Source organism: Mustela nigripes, chromosome 4 (genome assembly GCF_022355385.1).
Source record: "Mustela nigripes isolate SB6536 chromosome 4, MUSNIG.SB6536, whole genome shotgun sequence".
Classification (NCBI taxonomy): domain Eukaryota; kingdom Metazoa; phylum Chordata; class Mammalia; order Carnivora; family Mustelidae; genus Mustela; species Mustela nigripes.
In genome coordinates, this window is record NC_081560.1 from 23,437,953 (window position 1) to 23,460,076 (window position 22,124).

The 22,124-nt window shown below is 55.8% G+C and overlaps 1 protein-coding gene across 1 annotated transcript in view; it reads right to left on the bottom strand.

Moving 5' to 3' along the window:
• Window positions 1–281: 281 nt before the first annotated feature.
• Window positions 282–22,124, bottom strand: part of SND1 (staphylococcal nuclease and tudor domain containing 1) — a 413,481-nt gene continuing 391,638 nt past the window's right edge. The window contains exons 17-24 of the mRNA XM_059396465.1: window positions 16,463–16,651; window positions 10,091–10,229; window positions 6,533–6,656; window positions 5,596–5,665; window positions 4,491–4,604; window positions 2,738–2,941; window positions 997–1,041; window positions 282–890 (exon numbers count right to left, since the gene is read on the bottom strand). Of these exons, the coding sequence (XP_059252448.1) occupies window positions 825–890; window positions 997–1,041; window positions 2,738–2,941; window positions 4,491–4,604; window positions 5,596–5,665; window positions 6,533–6,656; window positions 10,091–10,229; window positions 16,463–16,651 (951 nt within the window). The 3' untranslated portion in view covers window positions 282–824. The remainder of the gene's footprint in view (window positions 891–996; window positions 1,042–2,737; window positions 2,942–4,490; window positions 4,605–5,595; window positions 5,666–6,532; window positions 6,657–10,090; window positions 10,230–16,462; window positions 16,652–22,124) is intronic.

Genomic DNA, 22,124 nt, shown 5'->3' on the forward strand with positions numbered 1-22,124 from the left:
CCACTTGTGGCCAATCCTGGGCACTGCTTGCCGAGCTGCTCGAAATCTCCCAGGTCCTTGAGGGCGGCCATGTGCAATGGGGTCTGGACTGACTGATGAGTTCAGAGGGAAGATCTCCAGGCTTCTGCCTGACGGCCACACCACCATCACACCTCCCAGGCCCCTAGGGCTGAGGCCAGGCATGCAGACGACTGCGCTGATGGTCACTCAAGTGCCCCAGTCTCCTCCTGCTGGGGCTGTCGAGATCCCACATGCTGGACTCCACCATGACCAAACAGGGCTGCAGACAGCAGGTACTATTTTATTGGGCCTCGAAAGCTTTAAATACAGAAGTGGGGAGGGCTGGCAGGGGGCAGATGTAGACACGCTGGCATCTGAGAGCAGACGCATCAGAGGAATCACATAATCAACAGCTGGACAGAGCTGGGAAGGAAGGCAGTCTGGGATAGATGTGGGGAGGCAGTTGGCAGCTGGCCTTAGGGGGTCAGGATCACGCCCTACATTAGGACAAAGTCTTTCATGTTTCTTCCTGATATGAGGGCAACTTAAAAAAAAAAACCCAAATAAAAATATAAAATCAGCTGGAAGAGACTGTGGACAGCAGTTCCTGTCATCTCAGAAGACAGTGGCCTGCCCCCTGAAAGCCTTGGGCTCCCCCACTCCACCTCTAGCCCAGATGCCACCCCACAAGACATTTTCATACACGGAAGCAAAGCTGGACCCAATCTACACCCCCGATCTGGGGTCTGGAGCTGAAGACACCCTCCCTGCAGAGGAGGAGGTACCGGTGTGAGCGGGGCTGGGGGCCAGGCCCGCTTCCCTCCTTAGCGGCTGTAGCCAAACTCATCAGCGTCATCGGCCCGGAAGTCTCCATAGCGCCACAGGTTCAGCTGTGAGAAGGGAGAGAATGACCGTGAGGGAGATGGGACCCGCTGGAACCCCGGGACTAAGCCCTCATTTTAAGCTTCCCCTGGAATCCTTGAGGTACAAACTCACCCTGGCACTCTTGGCTGACTCCTGGGCATTCAGGTACTCTGTGATCTGGAGGGACCAGGGAAGAATGGGAAGTCACAAAGAGGGCATTTGCAACTGAGCAGCTGGAATGACCCCAGAGACTGCTGGGGCTGGTTTGCATCTCTCCCTTGCTCAGCGGACTGCCAGCTTCCCCAGAGTAAAATCCCAAGTGCATTGTCACACGGTCCTCTCTGGGGTTCCTTGCTTCTTTGTGCTGGCTGTTCCATCCGCCTGAACTGCTCTCCCTTCGGGTTCACCTGGCTACCCCAATCACCCCCCACCACACTCTGGATTCCCTTGATTTCTATGTTCTTTTTTTCTGTTGCATTTTTTTTTTTTTTTTAAGATTTATTTATTTGACAGAGAGATACCACAAGTAGGCAGAGAGGCAGTCAGAAACAGAGGGGGTAGCAGGCTCCCCGCTGAGCAGAGAGCCTAATGTGGGGCTCAATCCCAGGACCCTGAGACCATGACCTGAGGCTTAACCCACTGAGCCACACAGGCACCCCCATTGCATTTATCTCTTATCAGTCAACTTCACTGATTTAGTATATATGTTTTTGTCAACTCTTGCTTGAACATAAGCTCCATAGGGCAGAAATGCTGTCTCTTGTTCATGGAGATACATAGGCCCTCAATACATGCTTGCTGAAAGAATGAATCAATGAATGAATGAACACCTGTAGGGTGTTTATCTCAGATACCAGGCAAAGGAATGTTCTAGACACTAGAGACATTACGGGCAGCTTTACAGGGGAGAGAGTGAGATCTTAAGCTTCCACAGGGAAATTGAGGCTAGCTCCCAGGGCAAACTCAAGACACTGAGGGTCTCCACTGAGAAGACTAGGGGTGTCATGCTTCTCCTGTCCAGAGGAGACACAGCAGCAATTCACACTGGGATCTTGTTCCAAATGAACAAGGATGGTGGCCCTGTACAACCCGTGCCACAGACCCACAGACCATGAAAGAGAGAGGCCTGCATAAAGACGAAGTGACAGGCACCGTGGAGCGAGAATGGGGCTTTCAGCTGGTGTGCTCCTCCTTCCTCTCAGAGGGTGCATGGGGAGCAGCTCGGTGCCAGTGCCGTGCTGGCACAGGCTTCCCACCAGCCCGTCCTGAGGGCGAGAAGACAGTGCAGGCAGTCCCCAGCTGTCGGCTGCGGGCCCCTCGCAGTCCAGCCTGTGAAGCAGTGAAGCCTGTGGTGCCCTCCTTGTCTCATGATGGGGAGATTCAGGCCCGGCCCGGCTCCATGCCCTGGGGGCTTTGCAGATAGGCTGGAGGGCTAGAGGGGCAGTCCTTTAGGCCCCTTGTCCTAGTTGAATCTGGCTCCAGGTGGCACTGCGTGCTAGCAGCTGGCTCCCGACTCGGGACTTTTACGTTAGAGAAAAGGAAGTGATAGAATGAGGCAGAGGCAGCCGCAGGCTGGGGCCCTCCCCAGGCCACCCCTGGGCAGGCTTTCCAGCCTGCCACTTGGGGACACCCGCAAAGGGACACTTCCCACTCTAGCTGATAGCTGCATTCTCAGTCAAGCCTGTGGCCAATTAATTTGGGATGTAATTAGCTTTTTTTTTTAAACCCCAACAAACCCAAATCCATTATCTTTCCCCAGCAGGAGCAGCAGGATTGAGGTTTCCCTGCTCTTTCACTGGCTCTTGGTGCAGCCCTGGCACCCTCTGTGATGGCAGGTGGAGAGATGCTAGGAGCCGGCCCTTACATTACGTACCACTTTCTGGAACTGTTTCTCCTTGCGCACTTCCACCATGACCAGTCCCTCCTTCACCAAGCCCAGCCCCACGTCCCCCTTGGAATCAGCAAACTGCAGGGTGACGTGGGGACAGCCAGCGCTCAGGTGTTCCACATTGAGCAGGCACTGAGTGTTCTGGATATCCCGCACCACACTGTCCACGGCATCTGTTCGAGCATCCTCCTGGAGCAGAGACACAGGCAGGTTAGTGGGAGAGCGAAGTGCGAGCTTTAAAGACAGCCACGTGAGCCCCGGGTCCTGTTCATGGACCTCCAAGCACGTGTCCAGCAGGCACCAGCATCTCATTTCCTGCTCAAATCCTAACGAGTAAGGAAACAGCCTCTGGACAGGAAATGCCCCCTCTCCCTGTCCTGTCCTCTCTTCCCGCCAAGCCTATCTACACATATCCCATCCTTGTCACCCACCTGCCTTGTGTCTCTGTGAAAAAGTGGCTTTTGTCCATCCAAAACTCACCACCCACTCACTGCCTGGTCCCAATCGCACCCCCACCTCTGCAGGACTGTGCCTCAGCACCATGAACCCTCACAGTTCCCACTCGTGCATGCACTGTCCTCTCAGGCTCTGTCCATGCTCATGTCTCCCTATGCTTAGAGACTGCCCTTGACCTATCTTGTCACCCTCTTCTCCTGCTGTCTCTCTTCTGCCCTTCAGATTTCATGAAAAGACAGAACATTTTAGGGCACGGATTCCTACCCCACTGTGCCCCTTAGTGCCCTGCGTCTGGCAGCAGCCCCACATGGACTGTTCGGACTGCTCGCTCTGAGCTCCATGGACCTCAGCTGGCGCCCAAGCTGAAGGGACCAACCAAGCCTTAAGCCTGACCTCCCTGGGGAGCTGGACACTGCAGACTGGGCTCCCTGCTCCGGGAAACTGGGTGGCTCTGCAGCCCCGAGCCCACGTTCTCCTCTCTGGACACACATTCTGCTCAGGTTCTTCTTTGGATCAGAGAAGGCCAGCACTTGCGAAGTTTCCCTCTCCTCCACATCCTGTCTTCCACACACTCGCCCTGTGTGCGTCTACCTAGCTACAAGTCCGTGATTCGAGGTCTTCTCTCTTTCCAAGCAATACTATCAAGCCGCCTGGGGCTCCCACAGCCCCTGATCTGCTCCTTTTCATCCTAGCATCTTAGCCACGTTAGAAACCCAGTCACCTTCGGTTTAGCATTCCCTGCTCCCCACCCCAAATGGCACTAAGGCCGGGCCCCTCTGACGTGGCCCTGGTTTGACTGTCACTGTCTCTAGCCTGGACTTCCAAGTGCCACGGTTTCCTAGGACTCCAATCAGTCTCCGACGATGGCCCCTGAAGGAACTTGCAGAACCAGAGCTGCCCATGACAACCCTGCTGAAAACCCTGCCCCATCCCCAAGCCCTGACATCTCTTTCCATTCTCCTCTCGTGCCACTGCCCACAAGGTCCTGGACTCCCAACTGTGTGGACGGAGTCTCTGCCCAAAGCGCCTGGGCCCACTGGGCCCATCCGTCTAAAGAACCAGTTCAGACGCTCCAACGCCGCCACCTCTGTGCACCTTCCCTCAGCTTCCCCTGTCACTCCCATCTCACTGACAGACCACTTGTCACTGCTTCCAACTTCTGGCATCAGTGGCTGAATGGAGGGAGGTAGACAGGGAAGATGGGAGAGAGGGAGGGAAGGAGGGATGGGGGAGGGAAGGAGGGATGGGGGAGGGAGAGAGAGGGGGAGGTGTGCAGACTCACGTCTTGGGGCACCTGGATGAAGGCAAAGGCATACTCTGTGGCTTGAGCAGGCAGCACACGAGTACTGAAGGCAGGTGGCAGGGTCCCCAGGCGGGTGGACGGCAGGATCTCTCTCTGCAGAGGACAGGTCAGGCCGGCAGCATTACACACTCAATGCCCCATTGTTCTCACAGGGACGACTCCTGTGGCTGGACCTCTGGAATTCTAACTTGGGCCCCCTCCACGACTCGCTCCTGCTTAGCCCTGGTTGGTGACGCCCAAGGCTGGCGCGCTGGCCCCGCAGCAGGTGGGGAGGCAGACAGCCGAGGCTCATACCTTCTCAACCTGAGCCTGGGCTTGGCACACCTGGGTGCTCTACTAAATAATCAGCTTGGTCCCTGGTCTCCAACCATGATTTCCATTTCTCTCCAGTGCCTTCCCTCTGCAACATGGCTTCCTGGAATGCTTCTCCCACAGGCTAGGGGGTGCTCTGCTGGGAAGGCACACCGAGACAAGGGTCCTAACAGTCCCTCAATGTGGCTACCCTTCTGTGTATTTCCTGGTAGCAAGTTGGGAGCAGGGCCCCCAACTCTGGGCTTTGGCTCATTGACCCTCAGTGCTAGTCCTTGTGGAAAGTGGACAACCTTCATCACACCACAGGAGTGGCGTGGTTCCAAACTACAACTTCCTCTCCTGCTTGCTGCTTTCCCCACAGGGAACCTCCCAGAACTATTAACAGATTCCCAGGCCCAGCCAGAGGGGGCTTTTCTCAAGGGTGCCAGTCACTTTGCCCCATTGTGATTTCTCAGCAAGCCTTGGTTGGGGGCCCAGCGCACAGGCACCTGGTCCAGCACGACCAGGAGCCGCAGGGACTTGAGGGTCTCCATGGGCCTGCTCTTCACAGAAGCTGGGCAGAAGAGCTGGGTGTGGTGGGTGTGGCTGGCCTGGAAGGGAGACTTCTCGGAGTCCAGTGGCCTAGTCCACCAACAGCAGAGCTGCCTACATGCTCACCATTCTGTCAACTGAGGGGTCAGGGCTTGTGGGGACTTGCTCTAGGGGACTACTGTGCAGCCCCCCGGGGCCTCTTGTTTGCCTAGTCCTCCACCTCCCGGTCCCCCACACTCACGTTGCCGTAGTCAATGTAGAAGACGTGTACTTTGGCGGGAGACTCGACTTTTTCCACTCGGGCGCGGTACCTGCAACGGCAGTGCGGGCAGAGCTCAACGGACAGCCCTGCCGAGTCTGGCCACCCCGGAGCCTTAGCAACAGCAGGGCAGGGGCACGATACCGCCAGGCCTGGGGCTCAGGGTGAAGAGCCATGGGTGTCATGGAGGGCAGTTCTCAGACTCCACGAAGGCCCAGGCTCGGGGCGCTGCGGCCACCCCCTAATGGAATCAGAGCATAGCTGGGAGCAGAGGGAGGGAGAAGGGAGCATGTGGAGCAGATTAATGTGTCCTTGGGGCATAAAGCAACAAGACTAATGACTAGATTGATGTCTGCTGTTTAAAGCCAGCACACTAAACAGCAGCTGTAATTAGCCAGCGGATCTGTCTGGGAGGCCGCGGCAGGGAACACATACAAGTCACTTCGTCACCCAGGGAAGGCCGTGGGCCCTACTCTTCTTGGTTGATGAGACATAGTGACCTTCTTGCAAAGTGTGAGTGCCCCTGCTCATGTCCCAGACAGCTGGGGTGGAGGGTCGGGTGGCGGGTCTGGGCTCACTGAGAACCAGTCTCCGCCCTCCCCACCCTATGTGACATCATTTTCCCTGTGTGGGGCGAGGGCTGTGTCAGAGAGTCTCAGCCCGCCACAGCTCTCCCACCAGAGCTTCCCAGGAATAAGGAGAGACACCGCTTGTATACTCCAGGCTGCCTGGGCTGCGGGCAATGAAGAGGGCAATATGGGAGAACCGCCAGGGTCAAGCACCACTGCCCATGGAAACCAGGTTGCTAAGGCAAATGCCTCAAGTCTACCGGGTAGCTCTGCAGGCCTGTGTCCTGAGCACAGACCGGCTATTGCTGCTGCTTAAGACTCTCTGGTCCGCTCGGGTCCCAGTGGCTTACCACTCTCCATCTACAAACTTGGCAATGCAGAACTCTCCCCGGCGGGGCGCGTAGGAACCTTCAACAGGAGGATGGCTGGCAATGTCATTTCGCATGTTCTCCATCAGCTTCTCCAGCTGGGTGCCTGCAGGGGACAAGGGAGTGAGCCCTGGGTTGGGGAGCAGGCAGGACATGGTGCTGTGTAGGGCTGGTATGCCGTGTTCCATAGGGAAGTCCCCTATGGTCTCTGCTCAAGAGGGTCATGCTGTCCTCAAAAGTGGGAGGAGGACTTGCTGACACTTTGGGCTTCAGAAGCACACAGTTTTCCTTCCAACCTCAGCTCTCCAATCCACTGGCCAGGCCCATGGAAGCCGCTGGAAATGTTCCTGGGCTCCACTTGAGGTGGGTGAAGTGCGGGGATGGGGAGCAGGGCCCGTGAGCCTCGGCCACCGTGGGCACGGGCCATCTTACACCTGCTCCTGCAAGCACCAGCCTGGCCTGGGCCACAGAAGTGATGGCTGACAATAGTCACTCTCTGCCAGTGTCCCCGGGGGCAAACCTAGAGAGGTAGGAGGGGCCACATACAACCCTGCACAAGGAAGGGGCCTCAGACTCTGAGCCACGGAAGATGAGGAGCAACTCAGGGAGCAGGACCCGATCTCAGTATATTTAGCTTGGCCACTCTGACCTTGCTCACCACGTGAAGTATGTGCAAAAGCAAACTTTGCTACTGCCAGGCTGGGGTTCCAACCACGCCCCCCAGCTCAGTGGCTGCTTTGGTTGGGCAGGGGGAGAGGCTCCTTCTCTGCTGCTTGTCAGCTGGTGATCACCAGGCTTGGCAACACCCTGGGTTCTCTCGGGTTCCCTGCCTTGCTCCTTTCTGCTGTGTCCCCCATCCCCACTCCACTAGGCATCAGTCCCCAGTAACTTCCCTTTTCCCTCCAGGTTGGCCCCGATTCTAGCTCTGCATCAGAACTGCTGGGGCCCCTTTGCTCTCTGTGGTAAGGGTAACTGGATTCCTGTGGGGCGGGTATGGGGTTCTCCTTTCCACCTCCGGGGCCCAAAGCCACACTGTAACAGGTGCCTAGCACATGCTGGCTGTCGGTACGCTTGTCACAGCTGGCCTTATAAGCTCCTTGTCTGGCTTATGTTTCTGCCACTATGCTGTGAGCTCCTTCAGGGTATAGCCCATCGTGTACTTGGTCCTGTTCGCTCTTACAAGGCCTAGCAATTGCCTGACACATGGAGGGTGCTTAAGAATTCAACTGGATTTGGGGCACCTGGGGTGTCCAGTTGGTTAAGTGGCTGCCTTCGGCTCCGGTCACGATCCCGGGGTCCTAGTGCTGAGCCCCACATGGGCTCCCTGCTCAGAAAGGAGTCTGCTTCTCCCTCTCCTGCCACCCCCACCCCCTGCCTGTACCCTTGTTCTTTATCAAATAAAATCTTATAAAAAAAAAAAAAAGAATTTAGCTGTATTGGAGATGCACTCTGTGTGGCCCATGTGCACAAGCGATGTGCCCACTCCTGGGCCTCTGCAGGGGCCACTGTCCCAGCATTCAGGGACCTTCGTTTCAGAACAGGGACTTTTAGGAAGCAGCTGCCCTTCCCCTCTCCAGCAGTAAACCCTCTACATAGATAAATTCTTCCTATACTTGGTCTATTTTTATTTATTTATTTATTTATTGCTCCAAGGCAACAGAAGCAGACTTTGCCTCCTGCAAACAGGTCCTTGCACTGAGCCTGGCTGGTCATTTACAGCTAATGGCAATGCTTTCATCATTTCATTAGCTCCTTCCTGAAGGCAGGCTTTAATTAAGAGAAGAGACACAGGGTAAGAGGATGTCCCCCAAGAGAGGATGAAAGGTTTCTGAAGAGGGAGGCTGTAGATGCTGAAGTTTATTTTCATGGATTTTATGGAACCAACTGAGGTCAGGTTTTCTCTGGGGCCCACTGCGGCCCTCCAGGTAGTGGGACATGGGCCTCACTCCCTTCTCCAGTTTTCCAAGAATATGCGGTTGTTCCTTTGGTTCCTTTTCTCCCAATTTTCCGCCTTGGCCACTACTTGCTGCAGTGCCCCGGCTCCCCACAGCTGCCAAAGAGAGCCAGGCAGGCACAGGGCAGGCACAAGAAGCCTCTGAGATTACCTCAAGTCCTCGAACCCTCAAGTTCTCTCTCCTGAAGACTTCAGGGCCCTGTTCTTAACCAAGGTGGGTCCTACCCTGCAGGATCCAGGGGCCAGGTAAGAGCCTGCCGGGGAGCCGTCGTACACTGGGCAGGGTTTTCTCTGAGTTCCCTGTTCCCTGAGCTTCCTGAGGTCCCTTCTTTCTGGCTCCTGGGTTCAGAATCAGCTCTCCCTCCTGCCTGGACAAGCATGAAGGACCCCTTTCTTTGTCACACCACCCAAGACCCGGGGGGCTGGGCCACTTCTCAGTAGGACTGCAGCCGACCTCAAGGGAACCGAATGCTGAAGGCTCATCAGTCCATCTCTAACCCCTCCTCAGCTCTCTCCCCTTCCAAGCAGAGCCAGCCCAGAGCTTGGGAAGGTTGGTTTTTCTTGGTGACCTGACATGGCCACAGACCAGCTGCCTGGGAAATGTCATTAGAGGGAAGTGGCTGAGACGAGGCTGACGAACTGGAGGGGTTGGGGGGTAGGGCACAGGGGGCTGGACAAGCCGCAGCCTGCCTCCCACAGGGCTGCCTTGAGGGCCAGGGACATCTTCAGGCCCCTCTGCCTTGCAAGGATCTGGCTCCTTGGACCCAGAGGCAGCTTTAAGAGCTTTTCCCTCTACCCTCAAGTAAAATGGTTCCCTGTACAGGGAGTCAAGGAGAGGAGGGACAGAAGGGTAGAGAGAGCGAAGGGAGTGGACGTGGGAAGTTGAGCCGGAAGGGCCACAGGGCCCCCCTGCCAGAGTGGCCTCTATCACCCTCTGTCCTCCAGAAGCCTGAGGTGTCTGCTGAGGTGATCCAGGCCACCGTGCACAGGACTTGAGGGCAGGAGCAAGGAGGAGGATGGAGACAGAGGGTCCTTCAGAAAGACTGCCCGGGGATGACTTCCCCTAGAGCGGAAGCCTGTTTCCATGGCAACTGGCTACCACTCGGGGCTATGGTAACCTCTAGAGAAGGAGAAATCCCAGAGAAAAAAGCCCAGGCTCCTCTCCTCTCCTGCTGCCTTCCCAAGGAAGCTGAGGGGGAGGAGGGTTAAGTGATGCTTGGTTTGTGCTTCCTGACCATAGGAGACAATCTGTTCCCTGCTTCCTGACAGACTCCAAGGGCTACACATCCCAATGCCTCGCCCAGCCAGGGGTGTCTGAGAGCAGAACAGTTCTCCAAGGATCTCAGAGTACCACCCAGACAAGATGGGTCACCTCACTGGCCTACAGAGGCCCTACTGAGCCTTGTCCACTCCACGGCAGGAAATGCCCCAGGGCCGAGAGCTGCAGCAGGGCTCGGGGAGGGGCGGCAGCTACAGGGTCTTGGGGAGAGGCCCTGGGAGCGGATTGTGGGGGTTGGGGGGGCCTGCGCCCTGCCCTCCCGCTGAACTGAGGGGGTTCTGGAGGCGGGCTGGGCCAGCCTACTCACCGGTCTCCACATCTTGCACGTAGAAGTGCAGGTCATCAGTGATCTCGGTCACGAACACCGGTTTGTAGCTAGCCGAGCGTTCCTCCTCCAGCACGGGCGCCACCTCCTCCACCGGCTGCTCCTCGTAGTGGGCCCAGACCTGCATGGGGGATTGGCAAAGGCGGGGGTTAGGAAGCAAAGCCAAACAGGACAACGGGGAAAGGGACATTGGGCACGTGGAGTCACCCCTGCGGTGAGTGAATGTGGAAGTCCCCGCAGGACACTCACATCACACCAAGCTGCCCTCGAACTCTCTTACTCTCAGTGGGTTAGGACAGTGCTCTGAAGTTCTGGTGAGTCAGGTCTCAGATTCGGGCAGGGAGCAAAAGCAACTGGGGAGCTTATTAGAAATGCTGGTACCTGGGTCTCAATACAGACCTACCACGTTAGAATCTGTCGTGACTGCACTTACGAAGTAAAGCAAACCAGAGCAGGCTCCTGGGCAATCTCACACGGAGTGTGAGAACCCTGGAGTCCCCACCTCCCTCCCCCAACACCACTCTGCAGGGGTCACTCTGAACTCTCCACGCCCTAGCACTGTCCAGGGCCTTCCTGCCCCTGAGACTCTCCAAGCGACAGCCCTGGGCCATGGAGGGGAGGGCTTGTCACTGTTCGAGAATGCCTTCTCTCAGCAACTTCTCCGCCTTCATCTCAAGCAGGTTGCTCTGACCCTAGTGCAGAAGCTGGGCCACTCCCCTCCGTCCTCACTGCTCCCCTCCGCCTTCCCTGCTCCCCACTTTCCCTGGCCCTGCCTGTCAGGGCCGCAGCAGCTCCAAAGTGGATTCAATGTGACAGCCTGTCAAGACCAATCCTGCGGCCAGGAGATTATCCTGGTAGTGACGCCTGTCAGAGCAGCAGATGGTGGGGGGCTGTCCCGCTGAGCACTGAGAAGAGGGTGAGGGACAGGACCACCCACAGGATCCCACAGGCACACAAGAACAGGGGATGATAAAAGTATTAGCCAAAACTTACATGTGTCCTAGGTGCCAGGTGCCATCCTAAATATTCTAAGTAGTAATTCACTGAATCCTCACAACAACCCTTTGACTAGGTATTAAGGTTACCCTGTTTTACAGACGAGAACAGGAGGCACCCAGGCTTGCTAGAAGCAGTGGAACCAGGGGCTGAACCCAGGTATCTGGGTGCTAGAGATCTTCTAGAGGGCATTCTGGCACTGACTGGGCCTCCAGAAACAGAGGGCAGCACCGAGCAGTGGGAAAAGTTGTGGGTGGGAGCCATGGGCTCCTGTCCTTTAATCTGCTTTTTCACTTTAGTCCAGCCATGTGCCTCCTGCATCTCCTTTTCTTCCCTTGCAAGGTGAGCCAGTCTGACGCCATGATCACTCAGCTGACCCACAGCTCCCCGGATGCCATGTGGAAGCAGCCGAAGGGCAGGAATGTTAGATTTGCTGAACCTCCTTGGGTCACAACTGCAAAGGCCATGCTCCTGCCTTTACTGTGGTATAAGCATTCTTCCGCTAGAAGGTGAGGCCAGGGCCCTGAGAACTGGAATGAGCAACAGGGGCTGAGCCCTGGGGAGGCCACCAGGGAGTGGCTGAGGGGGATGGGGGAGACTCATCCGGGTGCAAACCTTTGCCAGCCACACACACAGCAATGCCCCTGCCTTCTGCCTTCTGGGGCTGGGCTCTGACCCACACAGCTCCTGCCCATGCTCACCTACTCCCAACACAGGCCCCGCCACAGCTACTTCCCTCTCCAGCAGCAGCCAGACACCTCTGCTTTCCACATGCCCGTGCCTGGTTGCCCCAGGAAAGGAGTTAGTCAGATCAGAGACTCCTGGCTGAAGGGGGTCTCCAGCTTTCAGACTTCCCGGTGAAAGGGCCTCTCCAATTGGAGGCCATGGCACAGACTGCTGCGGGCACTCCGGGGGATAAGGGACAGCCGCAGTGACTTCTGGGACTGCTAGGAAGTTCCCCAGGGCAGTGACTCCTCAGTCAGTGACTCCCAGGGTGGGAAGCTCACTGTGGCTGAGACACAAGACTGCCAGCACTGCCTTAGAGGAGCAGAAGCCAAGTGCACCCCCAACCCCCACCATGGTCAACCCCTCCAAAACTTCCCCACCCGCTTGGCTCCTCTGGCTCCTGGCCTTCCTGGTACCCAGGCAGCTCAGGAGAGAGGGGAGGGGTGCTCTGCGCTTGCTCCAGAGTGGGGGCTGGGTCTGGGAGCCATTCTGGGCTCCAGCCTAACCCCGCCCTGCCTCCCTCCTTGGAGGGGAAGGAGGCTCCTCAGCAGTGTTGACGAATTGGGAACAGACTGACAGGGTGAGAGCAAAAACTGCTAATGACTCGTCAAGTGAAGGCGCCTTGGGCGACAGCATCAGGTTTCCTCCTGGGGGGAGAAGGGTGGAGCTCCTCCTCTGCAGGCAGGCGGCAGGAGGGGACCAGCAAGCTTGAGGTCAAGGACGGTACAAACAAAAGCCCCCCCCCAGGCCCCCCCAGGCCTCCAGCCCCCACCAGGAGGGTCCTGTGACAGGGTCCTAGAGCTCCCTGGGTGCTCGGAGGAGCACAGTAGGGGCACCCTGCTGGCTCCCAAGGTGAGAAGACACCAGAAGCATGAGGCAGAGAGCTGCTCCTCAGATAAAGGAACTCCATTTCTAAGAGAGGGCTGGCTTGGCCCCTCAAATAGGAGAGCACTGCAGGTTTCCCTCAGGAGGTGGAGGTGACCATCTATTCCCGGGGACTTGGCTCCCAGCGGCCTGGGTATGCTGGTAAATGCAGCTTGGATAGGTGGCTTTTGGTGGCAATGAGTCAGTCAGCAGAGAGGCTGCCCACCCTTGGAACAAGGGCATCTTTTGCCCATATTGGTTATTTTGCCCTTCTGCAGAACCGGGGCAGGGAGGGGACAGACGCACTGGCTGGCACCTGCGAGATGGGTGCCACTTCCCCCACAGCCATGCCCAGCCCTCTCTCAGCTCAGATCCCTGACAAGGAGCTTGTTTTGGGGAGTTACCAGGGGGATGCTACTCATCCTGGGCCCACGGGGTGAAGACAAGGCAAACCCAAAGACCCCTTCCAGGGAGAACAGTGATTCAGTGCCTGAGGGCTCTCCCTGCAGGCTCTGGGCAGATGGAGGAGCTGGGGAAAGATCTGCACAGCCTAGATGCCGAGCCGAGGACGGGACTCTGGAGCTGAGAATGCTCTCGGCCTTTGGTGGAGCCAAGCCTGAGCTGGGCCTCAGCAGCCGGGCCCAGGGACGCTGGTAGAGCCACCCAAGAGGGACCTGCTTTGCTCCGGGACCACCTCCGGGCCGTGTTAGTGTGGAAAGGACTTTCCCAGCCAGCTCCTCTGATTTGCGGTAGGTCTATGTTCAGGCTGGGGCCAGATGGCACTGTGTCCTCTATAACCCTTCTGGGGCTCTGGCTACAGACCCGGGTGGGGAATGGGCAAGGGCAGCAGCTCCCTCATCTGCTCCATTGCTGGTCTCTCGTGCAGTTCTCGCCCTACTTGGGTCCCCTCGACACTGTGGGGCCAGGTTAGGAGCACAGGCTGTCTCTTCTCCTGTCATCACTCATCCTTGGCCCTCCCTCTTTCCTATACTTCCTCCCCAGCAAGCCCCAGGATGATCCTCCTGGCAGGAGATGAGCTATATGGACTGAGGCTCTCTCTAGTGACTAGAGGCTTTCCTTTCTAAATCCTCTGGAGCCTTGGGAGGCTCCAAGGGTGGGGCTGGCAGGGGGCCAGGGCGGTGAAGGCCTTCAAGCTAGCGGTGGGAAAGGCAAGTTCAATAAAAGGTAATCAATGGCCAACGTAGCCCCGTGCAGGGCCCTGCGGGGACAGAAGGGAGGCTGGGGAGGGAGAGCAGTCCTGATGCCTGCCCTCTGTGGCTCCGGTCTCTGTCTCTGTCGGTTAGAGCCACCCAGTATTCCTGGAAGAGGAAGGGATAACCCAGCTAATGCCCTGTAGAGGAAGGGGAGGGCCCAACCAGCATCTCTTCATGAGGAGAGGAGTCTGCAGGGCACAGGAAAGAATGAGGCCCAGCAGGGAGGCAGCCAAGTTCCCAAAGCTAAGAAACTAGCATGGCTCGCTTCCCCTCAGATGGACCCGCTCACGGATGCGCACACACACAATCTCATTTCCCGAAGACTTCCGCCTGGTCTTGTCTCACAAAAGCTCTCAGTATTACCTCTCCTAGTTAGCTCACACATACCACCACGATCTCTTAACCCCACACGTGCCTGTCTCCAACAGCGAAGATAGCTCTCCTAGGGTCGCAAGCGAGGCAAGGTTGGAAATCCTGGGGACACCTCAAAATGCAGTTTGCTGTCCTCCAGCTGGCTACCAAATTCTCTGGGTCCATCCAATTCTGAGGGGTGCCACAGGGCTCCACACATGCTGCTCCTGGGAACCAGCCCCTCACCAGAAGAGGCAAGCCACACTAGGTTCTGCCAGGATCATTGAAGACGATGGGGTGTGCGGGAGAGGGACCCAGGAGGCCGGCGGGGCCTCGCCCTGAGAGTAGCGCACTGCATTTTAACTGGACTGGAATAAAAACACGCAGCCTGTGAAAGTAAGTAATTACTGATGATTACTCCTCACCATCATCATGAGGACCCAGTGGAATGATGACTTGGGCTCTTTCAGACAAATCTAGTAAATAGTGAAGCCCAATGTAACACCCAGCAAGGCACCCATCCCTCCCCCTCAGGTCAGATTGTCCTCTCTGTCTTCTCCTGGGTCCCTCCTGGGCCTCAAATCTCAGAGAGCAGAGCCTGGGGGCAAAGACACTTTCAGAGTCTGAGCCTCAGGGGCCAATTACCTCCCAGCTGCTAATTCTTTTTTTTTTTTTTTTAAATATTTTATTTATTTATTTGACAGACAGAGATCACAAGTAGGCAGAGAAGCAGGCAGAGAGAGAGGAGGAAACAGGCTTCCTGCTGAGCAGAGAGCCCGATGCGGGGCTCGATCCCAGGACCCTGGGATCATGACCTGAGCCGAAAGCAGAGGCTTTAACCCACTGAGCCACCCAGGCGCCCCCCAGCTGCTAATTCTTCAGCAAGGTTCAGCCCTTTCCACACCAAGGCCCCAGTACCACGTGGGCACCTTCCCCTGCAGCAGGCAGAGGACATGGGGGTGGCAGCCTTAAGTTCAATTGTCACCAAGAGGAAACCTAAGAGGAAGCTTCTCTGCGGTAGGAGCTCAGGTTGCCCGCTCCCTGTCACTGTATGAAGATGGGGTTTAATGTGAGCAGCCCTGAGACAAGGGGGAAGCCTCCTGAGAGGCCTCCTGCGGGCCTAGTCCTCTAAGGCATGAATAGCCCCTTTCAACCAATCCCAAGCTTTTTGGGTCACCTCTCTCTAGAGTTCTTCTACTCCCATTAGGGTTGGTCACCTGCCTTCACCCCCAGGGGATGGGAAGAAAAGAGATGCAGGCGGGCATCCCTGGGCCTGGTTCCTGAGGGAATGCCATTGGGAAGAGGCTAAGGGAGGAGGTGGCTGCTCTGGGTTGGAAGAGAATGAGGAACCACGGGGCCCTGAAGCCCCCGACTCCTTTTGGCAGGTGTCTGGGCCTGGCTCTGGGAGGCGAGCTGCAAGCCAGATGGCTGCCCCATGGGGAAGGAAACGTTTGTTCCTGGAACAAATTTATGGCTCAGCACGGCTGTCCCATGAAATCCTCCTCGAGCCCAGAGAAGCCCTGACAAATTGGTGGCCAGCTGATTTATCCCCATTATTAGGGCCAGGCTGTAAGTCAGTGGTGACAGGCTGAGTCGGGGGGTGCGGAGCCCTGCTCCCACCACCAAACCACTGGGTTCCTTAATCGTCCATTTGTTTCCAAAAGCTGCTTTCCAACCCACCCCCCCTGTCTTTTCAATGCACTGTCTGCAGAGACTGATGTGCTATAAATCTGCTGTCCTAACAGTTTTATGCATCTCCTGGGACAGCTTCTGAAACGGGCCTCCCTGCAGGCCCTTGTGAAGGCAAGTCAGAGTGGGCTGTGGGTTTCCCGGTCCCTCTGAGGGCACCGAAGGAGGGCTGGGGCTGGTGAAGGGACAACTCCCCAGTCTCCTGCTCACCAGAGGCTCCCCACATCGTTCCTCTCATGGCTGCAAGGTCACCTTCCAGACGTGGCTCTGCTCCACCAGAGCAGGCCAACAGTTGAGGACACCTAAGCTGGCAGCCTTTCCCTTGGTCACGTGTGGCTCCCCATGTGGGGTCTGAGATCAACACCCACCAGGTTGCCTCAGGTGGGGGATGACGAAACCGCTCTGTTCCCCATGTGGGGGCTGTGGTGTTTCGGCAGAGGAAGGCGAGAAGAAGCCCCAAGCTCCGGGATGGCCCCTGCCTCCTCCACAGCCAGGCCCAATTCCACACCAGTACCTTCTCTTTCTTCTGCTTGGCGGTCTCCTCGGCAGACAGCAGGGGCTTGTAGTAGGCGCTGCGCTCTGCCGTGAAGTGGACCTTGGACAGCGCGTGCTCCACCAGCAAGACGGACAGGTTGGCGCCGTCAACATGCAACCAGCCAATGAAGTTGCCAGCCTTGTCCATGCTCTCCACCTCCACCTCTACCTGGGGAACAGAGAAAGGGGGAGAGTCAGCCTGCAGGGGGAGGGGCTCAGGAGGGACCAAGAGCAGGAGCTTGTTGGAGCTGTGGCACTGCTGATCTTCTTAGAACGCTTGGCCTCACTTCTGTAAGCGGGATCTAGGCTCTCTATCCTCTCACAGCCCAGAATTATCCTTACGGAAATATCCCTGACTGAGCGACTTCAAAACTCAGCTACTAGGGTACAATCAGCATCCCTCGGCTTGAGCGAGGGAATTGCATCAGCCGTGGGCATGTGTGAGCGCAGCCTGGGGGTCAGGAGTGAGAGAAGCAGCAGACCGGAGCTGCCCCCAGAATGTCTGACTCTTCTTCAGCACCCACGCACCCAACCCAGCTCTTCTAGCATGAAAGGCAGGCCCCAGGAGCAAGGCAATCCCCAGGAAGAGGGGCACGTAGCTGAGGGAATTACAGCTCAACAAAGGTACTACAAGTGGCTGGATGAAAGCCAGGTGAAGAGAGGAGGGGAGGGGGCAGGTGGGTGGAAAGAGTGCACATGTGGGCGGTTGAGGGGTGATGCCAGCAGGAGGCTGCCCCTGAAAGGGAGCAAGGGGAAGGGTGACCTCACAGCCATAAGCCCAGGCCTTGGGGCCGTGGGCTGGGGTTGACCTCAGAACCCTTGGGGACCCCTGTGGGGCTCAAGAGCTTCTGAGCTTTCTCCACAAAGCGCCTTCCTGAGACACAGGACCCCAGACACAATCCTGACTCTGCTCCCCCAAGAGGGTGGCCTTGATGCCACAGCCCTTAGGGTGGCTGATCTGTTCCCACCTCATGAAGGCAATGGACCAGGTAAATTTCTTCTTTGATTCTCTCCTAACCTCCTCTTTTCTCTGCTAAAGGGGCTTGTAAAAGCCTTTGCTGCCAAATATGAAAAACTTGTATTAATTTAAACAGCTTCAAGCTCGATTAAGCAATAAAATGAATGTCTAAATACCTGGGAATTCTCTGAAGCCTGGGCTGGAGCCTGTGGCGGCAGCCCAGGCCAGAGGGTTAGAGAGGCAAGTGGGGAGTCATGTGGGTGACAGGACACCCTTTAAGTAGACAGAGGTGGCTTGGCCATGTGTAGAGAAGGCTGTAGGGAGAAAAAGAAGGGGCAGGACCAGGGAGGCAAGGCCCCGGCCTCTCCCTATCCTTGAACACCCTCTTCTACACCCTACTTAATTAAGGCTTACAGTTAACCTTTGAGTGGAAATGCAAGTTCAACACTGCCGGAGTACGAGTGTGACCGAGAAGCAGACAGGAAGAGTTTATTAGAGCTAGATAACAAAGATACTCTATAGGGCCATTCCAAGTTGACTCTGTAGGTGGGTACATAGGCCCCCATGCCTGGACCTCTTATCTTTCACCATGTTAGCAGCCAAGTGTCCTTTCCTGAAACTGACAGCTGCCCTGCTTGGGCACAAGACCTCCCTCCAGTTCCGAGAAGCCTGTGGCGGGCCAAGTGGTTGTGACAAAAAGCTTGATGGTCACCTGTATCATTCCTCTTGGGGTCGGACTGCTAGGATGGAGGCAAAAACCTCAGAGTTGGGTTGATGAAGCACCCGGGGAGTCTAATGATGCTCACTCTGGAAGGTGCCCACACTTAGATCTCACCCCACCAAGCAAACCCCACAACCCACACCTCCCCTCGGAGGCTACCAACCACATGCCGGCCTCCCAAGGGCTCATACTAGTGGGAGACTCTGGTGACTAGTAGCCATGCCTGGGGCCAGCGCTGTCAACTCTCTTGGCAGATGAGCATGGCCTTCACACTTACACAGCCTCTCCCTGCCTGTAATCGATATGCTAACTTGGGCTTGACAGGTCCCTGCGCCCAGCCAGCAGCTGAGGAAAAGAAGTCTCTAGCCTTGGGCACTGCCCTCCTGCTGAATCCATCTGGGGTTAGAAAGGGAGATAAAGCTGTAGCCTAGGGATTTCCGCTTTCCCTTTTATTATGGCTGCTGCAAATATTGCAATTTCTCAAAGGCACTCAGGGGAAGGTGGGCTGGGCTCAGCGAAAGGATGGGGCTACTTCAGAGTCTCTTGGTTTGTGACCTCTCTAGCCAAGCCCTGTGGTGTGTCTATCCTTCTGGGTACACAGAATTCAATGTGAAGACCAAAGTCTTAACCCTTCTCTAGTTCTGGGAGAGCTTCATGGTCAGCAAGCAGAGGGTTAAGCATGGTGCTCCCAGGCTGGTATGTGTTCATCACGGTTCTCTTAGATTGACGGCTGGGGATTTGTGCCTTGACAGTAACATTTTGTGGGCCAATGTCTGTGTATGCTCTATTTCTCTGATCAACTTTAAGACTTGTGTTCTTAATATTTTCTCCTCCCTCTTTTTTTTTTTTAGACAGATTATTTATTTGAGAGGGGGAGAGAGAGAGAGACACACAAAATGTGTGTGTGTGCGTGTGTGTGTGTGAATGGGGGTGGGGCAGAGTGAGAGGGAGAGAGAATCCTCAAGCAGACTCTCCATGGAGCAGAAGCCTGACTTGATCCCAGTAGCCCACTGAGCCACCCAGACATTGATATTTTCTCTTAACTGAAAAAAATACATATAAACACATACTCCTATAGAGATACACAGATACAGTTGATTCTTGTTATTTGTGATAGTCTATAAAGTTACCATGAACACTGAACCACTGCTCCCAGGGGAAACACAGGATCAGGTTCCTGCAAGACTCTGGTCACGATTTACCAATACATAACCTTCTTCTATGCACGTTTTTGCTTAAAGATACCTTATTTAATATATACTGATGATCTGTTACCATTGAACTAACAGCCAACAGCACTAGAACTCATGCCCGAATGAAGCTTCTCTAACATGTGTATTTTCTCCCTAAGGCCCACTGCAGCCTTCCTATACTTCGGAGCACCAAACAGCACTTCGACACTCTGCCGGGGGGCCATTTTAAACTGCACACAGGAAAAAGCACACATCAGAAAAAGGGGGAAACGCGGCACTACAGAGACGATGGACAAGACACCTGTTGCCCGGATGAGAGCCGAAACAAGAAGGGGAAACCAAACACTCTGAGTACTGATCTGGGGCTACAAGTACATTTCAGTAAGTAAAGTAAGTGAACTTGCAAATATGGAATTGTATGTAATGAGGACTGACTAGACAGAGACCCACGGAAAGCTCTTTCCTACCAGTTTGCCTCAAACTGAAGACAGGAGTGAGGAGAGGCTCCTTCTGGTCAGACACAGGAAACCTCTTCTGGGTTCCTTCTGCCTATTGTCAGTATTAATGAGACCCACTGCTCACCGAGTGTCGTGTAAACTGCAGAGTCCCGCTCCTCAGCAGCACAGAGTGTTTCAGGGAGAGATGTGGACGCAACAGCTTCCCTTGGGAGGCCTCCAACGACGGCAGGGGACACCAGGGAGCTCACGCCTTGGCTGACTATCAGGGACTGCCCCAATGTCTGATTTGTGTGTGGGCCTTTGGTGTGTGCACGTGTGAGCTGATGTGGCCTTGAGGGCACCACAGAATGTGTGTACACGTGGACACAAGCAGTGTCAGTGGGGAACCAATGGGAACCTCTTCTCTTCCTTCCCCTCCTCAATGTTCACACTGACGCTAAGGCCTAGGAAAGCAGGGCTGAGGGGAGGAGAAGGCCTCCTGAGAGTCTACGATGGGGACCACAGCATTTCGCTGGGGGAGCAGCTGGGGGAGCATGAAATAGCAGGCAGCCTAGATGCCTTGAGGTCAGGCCCACTGCTGCCTCCTAGTACCTCTTCACTGCGCACCCCTGCGGGTCTGGCCAGCTGCCAGTACCTCTTGCCCTCTGCCTGAGGCCGACAGAGTGGGTGGGGATTCTGAGGTCTGAACTAGGCCCCATGAGCTGAGCTCTTCCAGCTTCAACACCACCCTTCTGTGAAGGCTTCCCTAATCCACCCATGTGAATCCCTCTGACACCTGTGGGCTACCCCAGCACTGAGGGGACAGCATATAGCACAGAAGTTCTGAGCGCAGACTATGGAGCTAGACTGCATCGGTTTAAATCCATCTACTAACTGCAGGACCTTCGCCAAGTCACTTATCTTTTCTGTGTGTCTGCTGTAAGACTGGGATTGCAATATTGCCTATCTCAAAGGGTTTGTTCCGATTAAAATGAGCTAATATAAAGATACTAAGTACTTACAAGAGTACTGGATGCATTAATGTTTCATCATTGTCATCGACTTTTTACTTTGTAGTAGGAGAAGCGGTTATTTCACTTCCAAATGTCTTTAATTGTCCAGCTAGACTGTCAGCAACAAGGGGAACAAAGCTTGTTGTATACTCTGAATCTTCCCCAGAGCTGGGTGTACCGACTGGGCAGGGAGGTGGCAGGAAGACCATGGGTCTTGGAGTTAGACAGACCTGGGTTCAAATCCTAGCTCTGGCTGTGAATTTTTGGGAAGAGATGACTTCTTTTCTCTCCTAGCCAGTTTTCTTCTCCATAGAATGAGAAGCGGGTCCTATGTACTAAAAGAAGTAACACAATCTGCTTTCTCTTCCCTTCATCTACTACTGGCCAGCAGGGGCCCTGCTCAGGCTGAGCCCCGTCCCCTTAGCTCTCCCCCACCATCCAGCAAAGCTTTGGGCTTCTTAAACCCTGGTAGCCTCATGCAAAATACCAAATGGAGGGAGGACAAGTGGAAAGAGCTAATGTGTGACTGTCCTCAAACCCAGCTGCACAAGCAGATGCCTTCCTGCTCAGTGGTGGTGGTGGTGGGGGGGTCTTTCTCCACCACAGGACCAAAGTTGGGGGGAGTGCAGCCCAGCCAGCCGTGGTCGGAAAGGAGCCAGACACACTGGACTTGGCCTGTCGGGGGGCTGGGGCGGCCAGCAGGCCCTGCCGCCTCGCAGTGGGACACGTCCTCCTGCTCCCAAGCACATTAATGTGCCACTAATGAAATTGTTCTGGCTTATTTACCAAATTAATACAAACGGCACAGGCTGTTAATTTGCATGTCTCCTAATTACTGAGGAAGAGCTCCCATGCCCAGGCAACACACACCTCAGTGCCCACCCAGACGGGCTGCGGTCTCAGCCTTCCCAGTTGTGGGTGGGTGAGGAAGGGGAGAAGGGAAAGGAGGAACGGGGAGAAGCGGAGCACCCCCAGCTTGCTCTCTGTGGCTGGGAACGCACGAGGGAGGGAAGGTGTAGTGGCCATGAATCCATTTCCCTGCCTGTGGTCCTTTCCTTAGTGGCTGGAGTGCCTTGGCCCCCCAGAAATATACACGGTCCCTGTCCTGCTCCCCTCCATGAATGCTCCTTCTTTCCCTTGTCTGGATTCTATCTGACTTCTTAACTTAGGGATTGCTTCAGTCAGGCAGGTGGTGGGGTCTGAGTCCTCCTCTCTCAGCAGTGTGGCACATTCTGGGCCTGGGGGACACTGCGGGGCCGGAACAGTGCAGGGGGTCACAGGAAGGGATGTGGAAGTCAGGCAGGGGGTGAGGGCCTTACA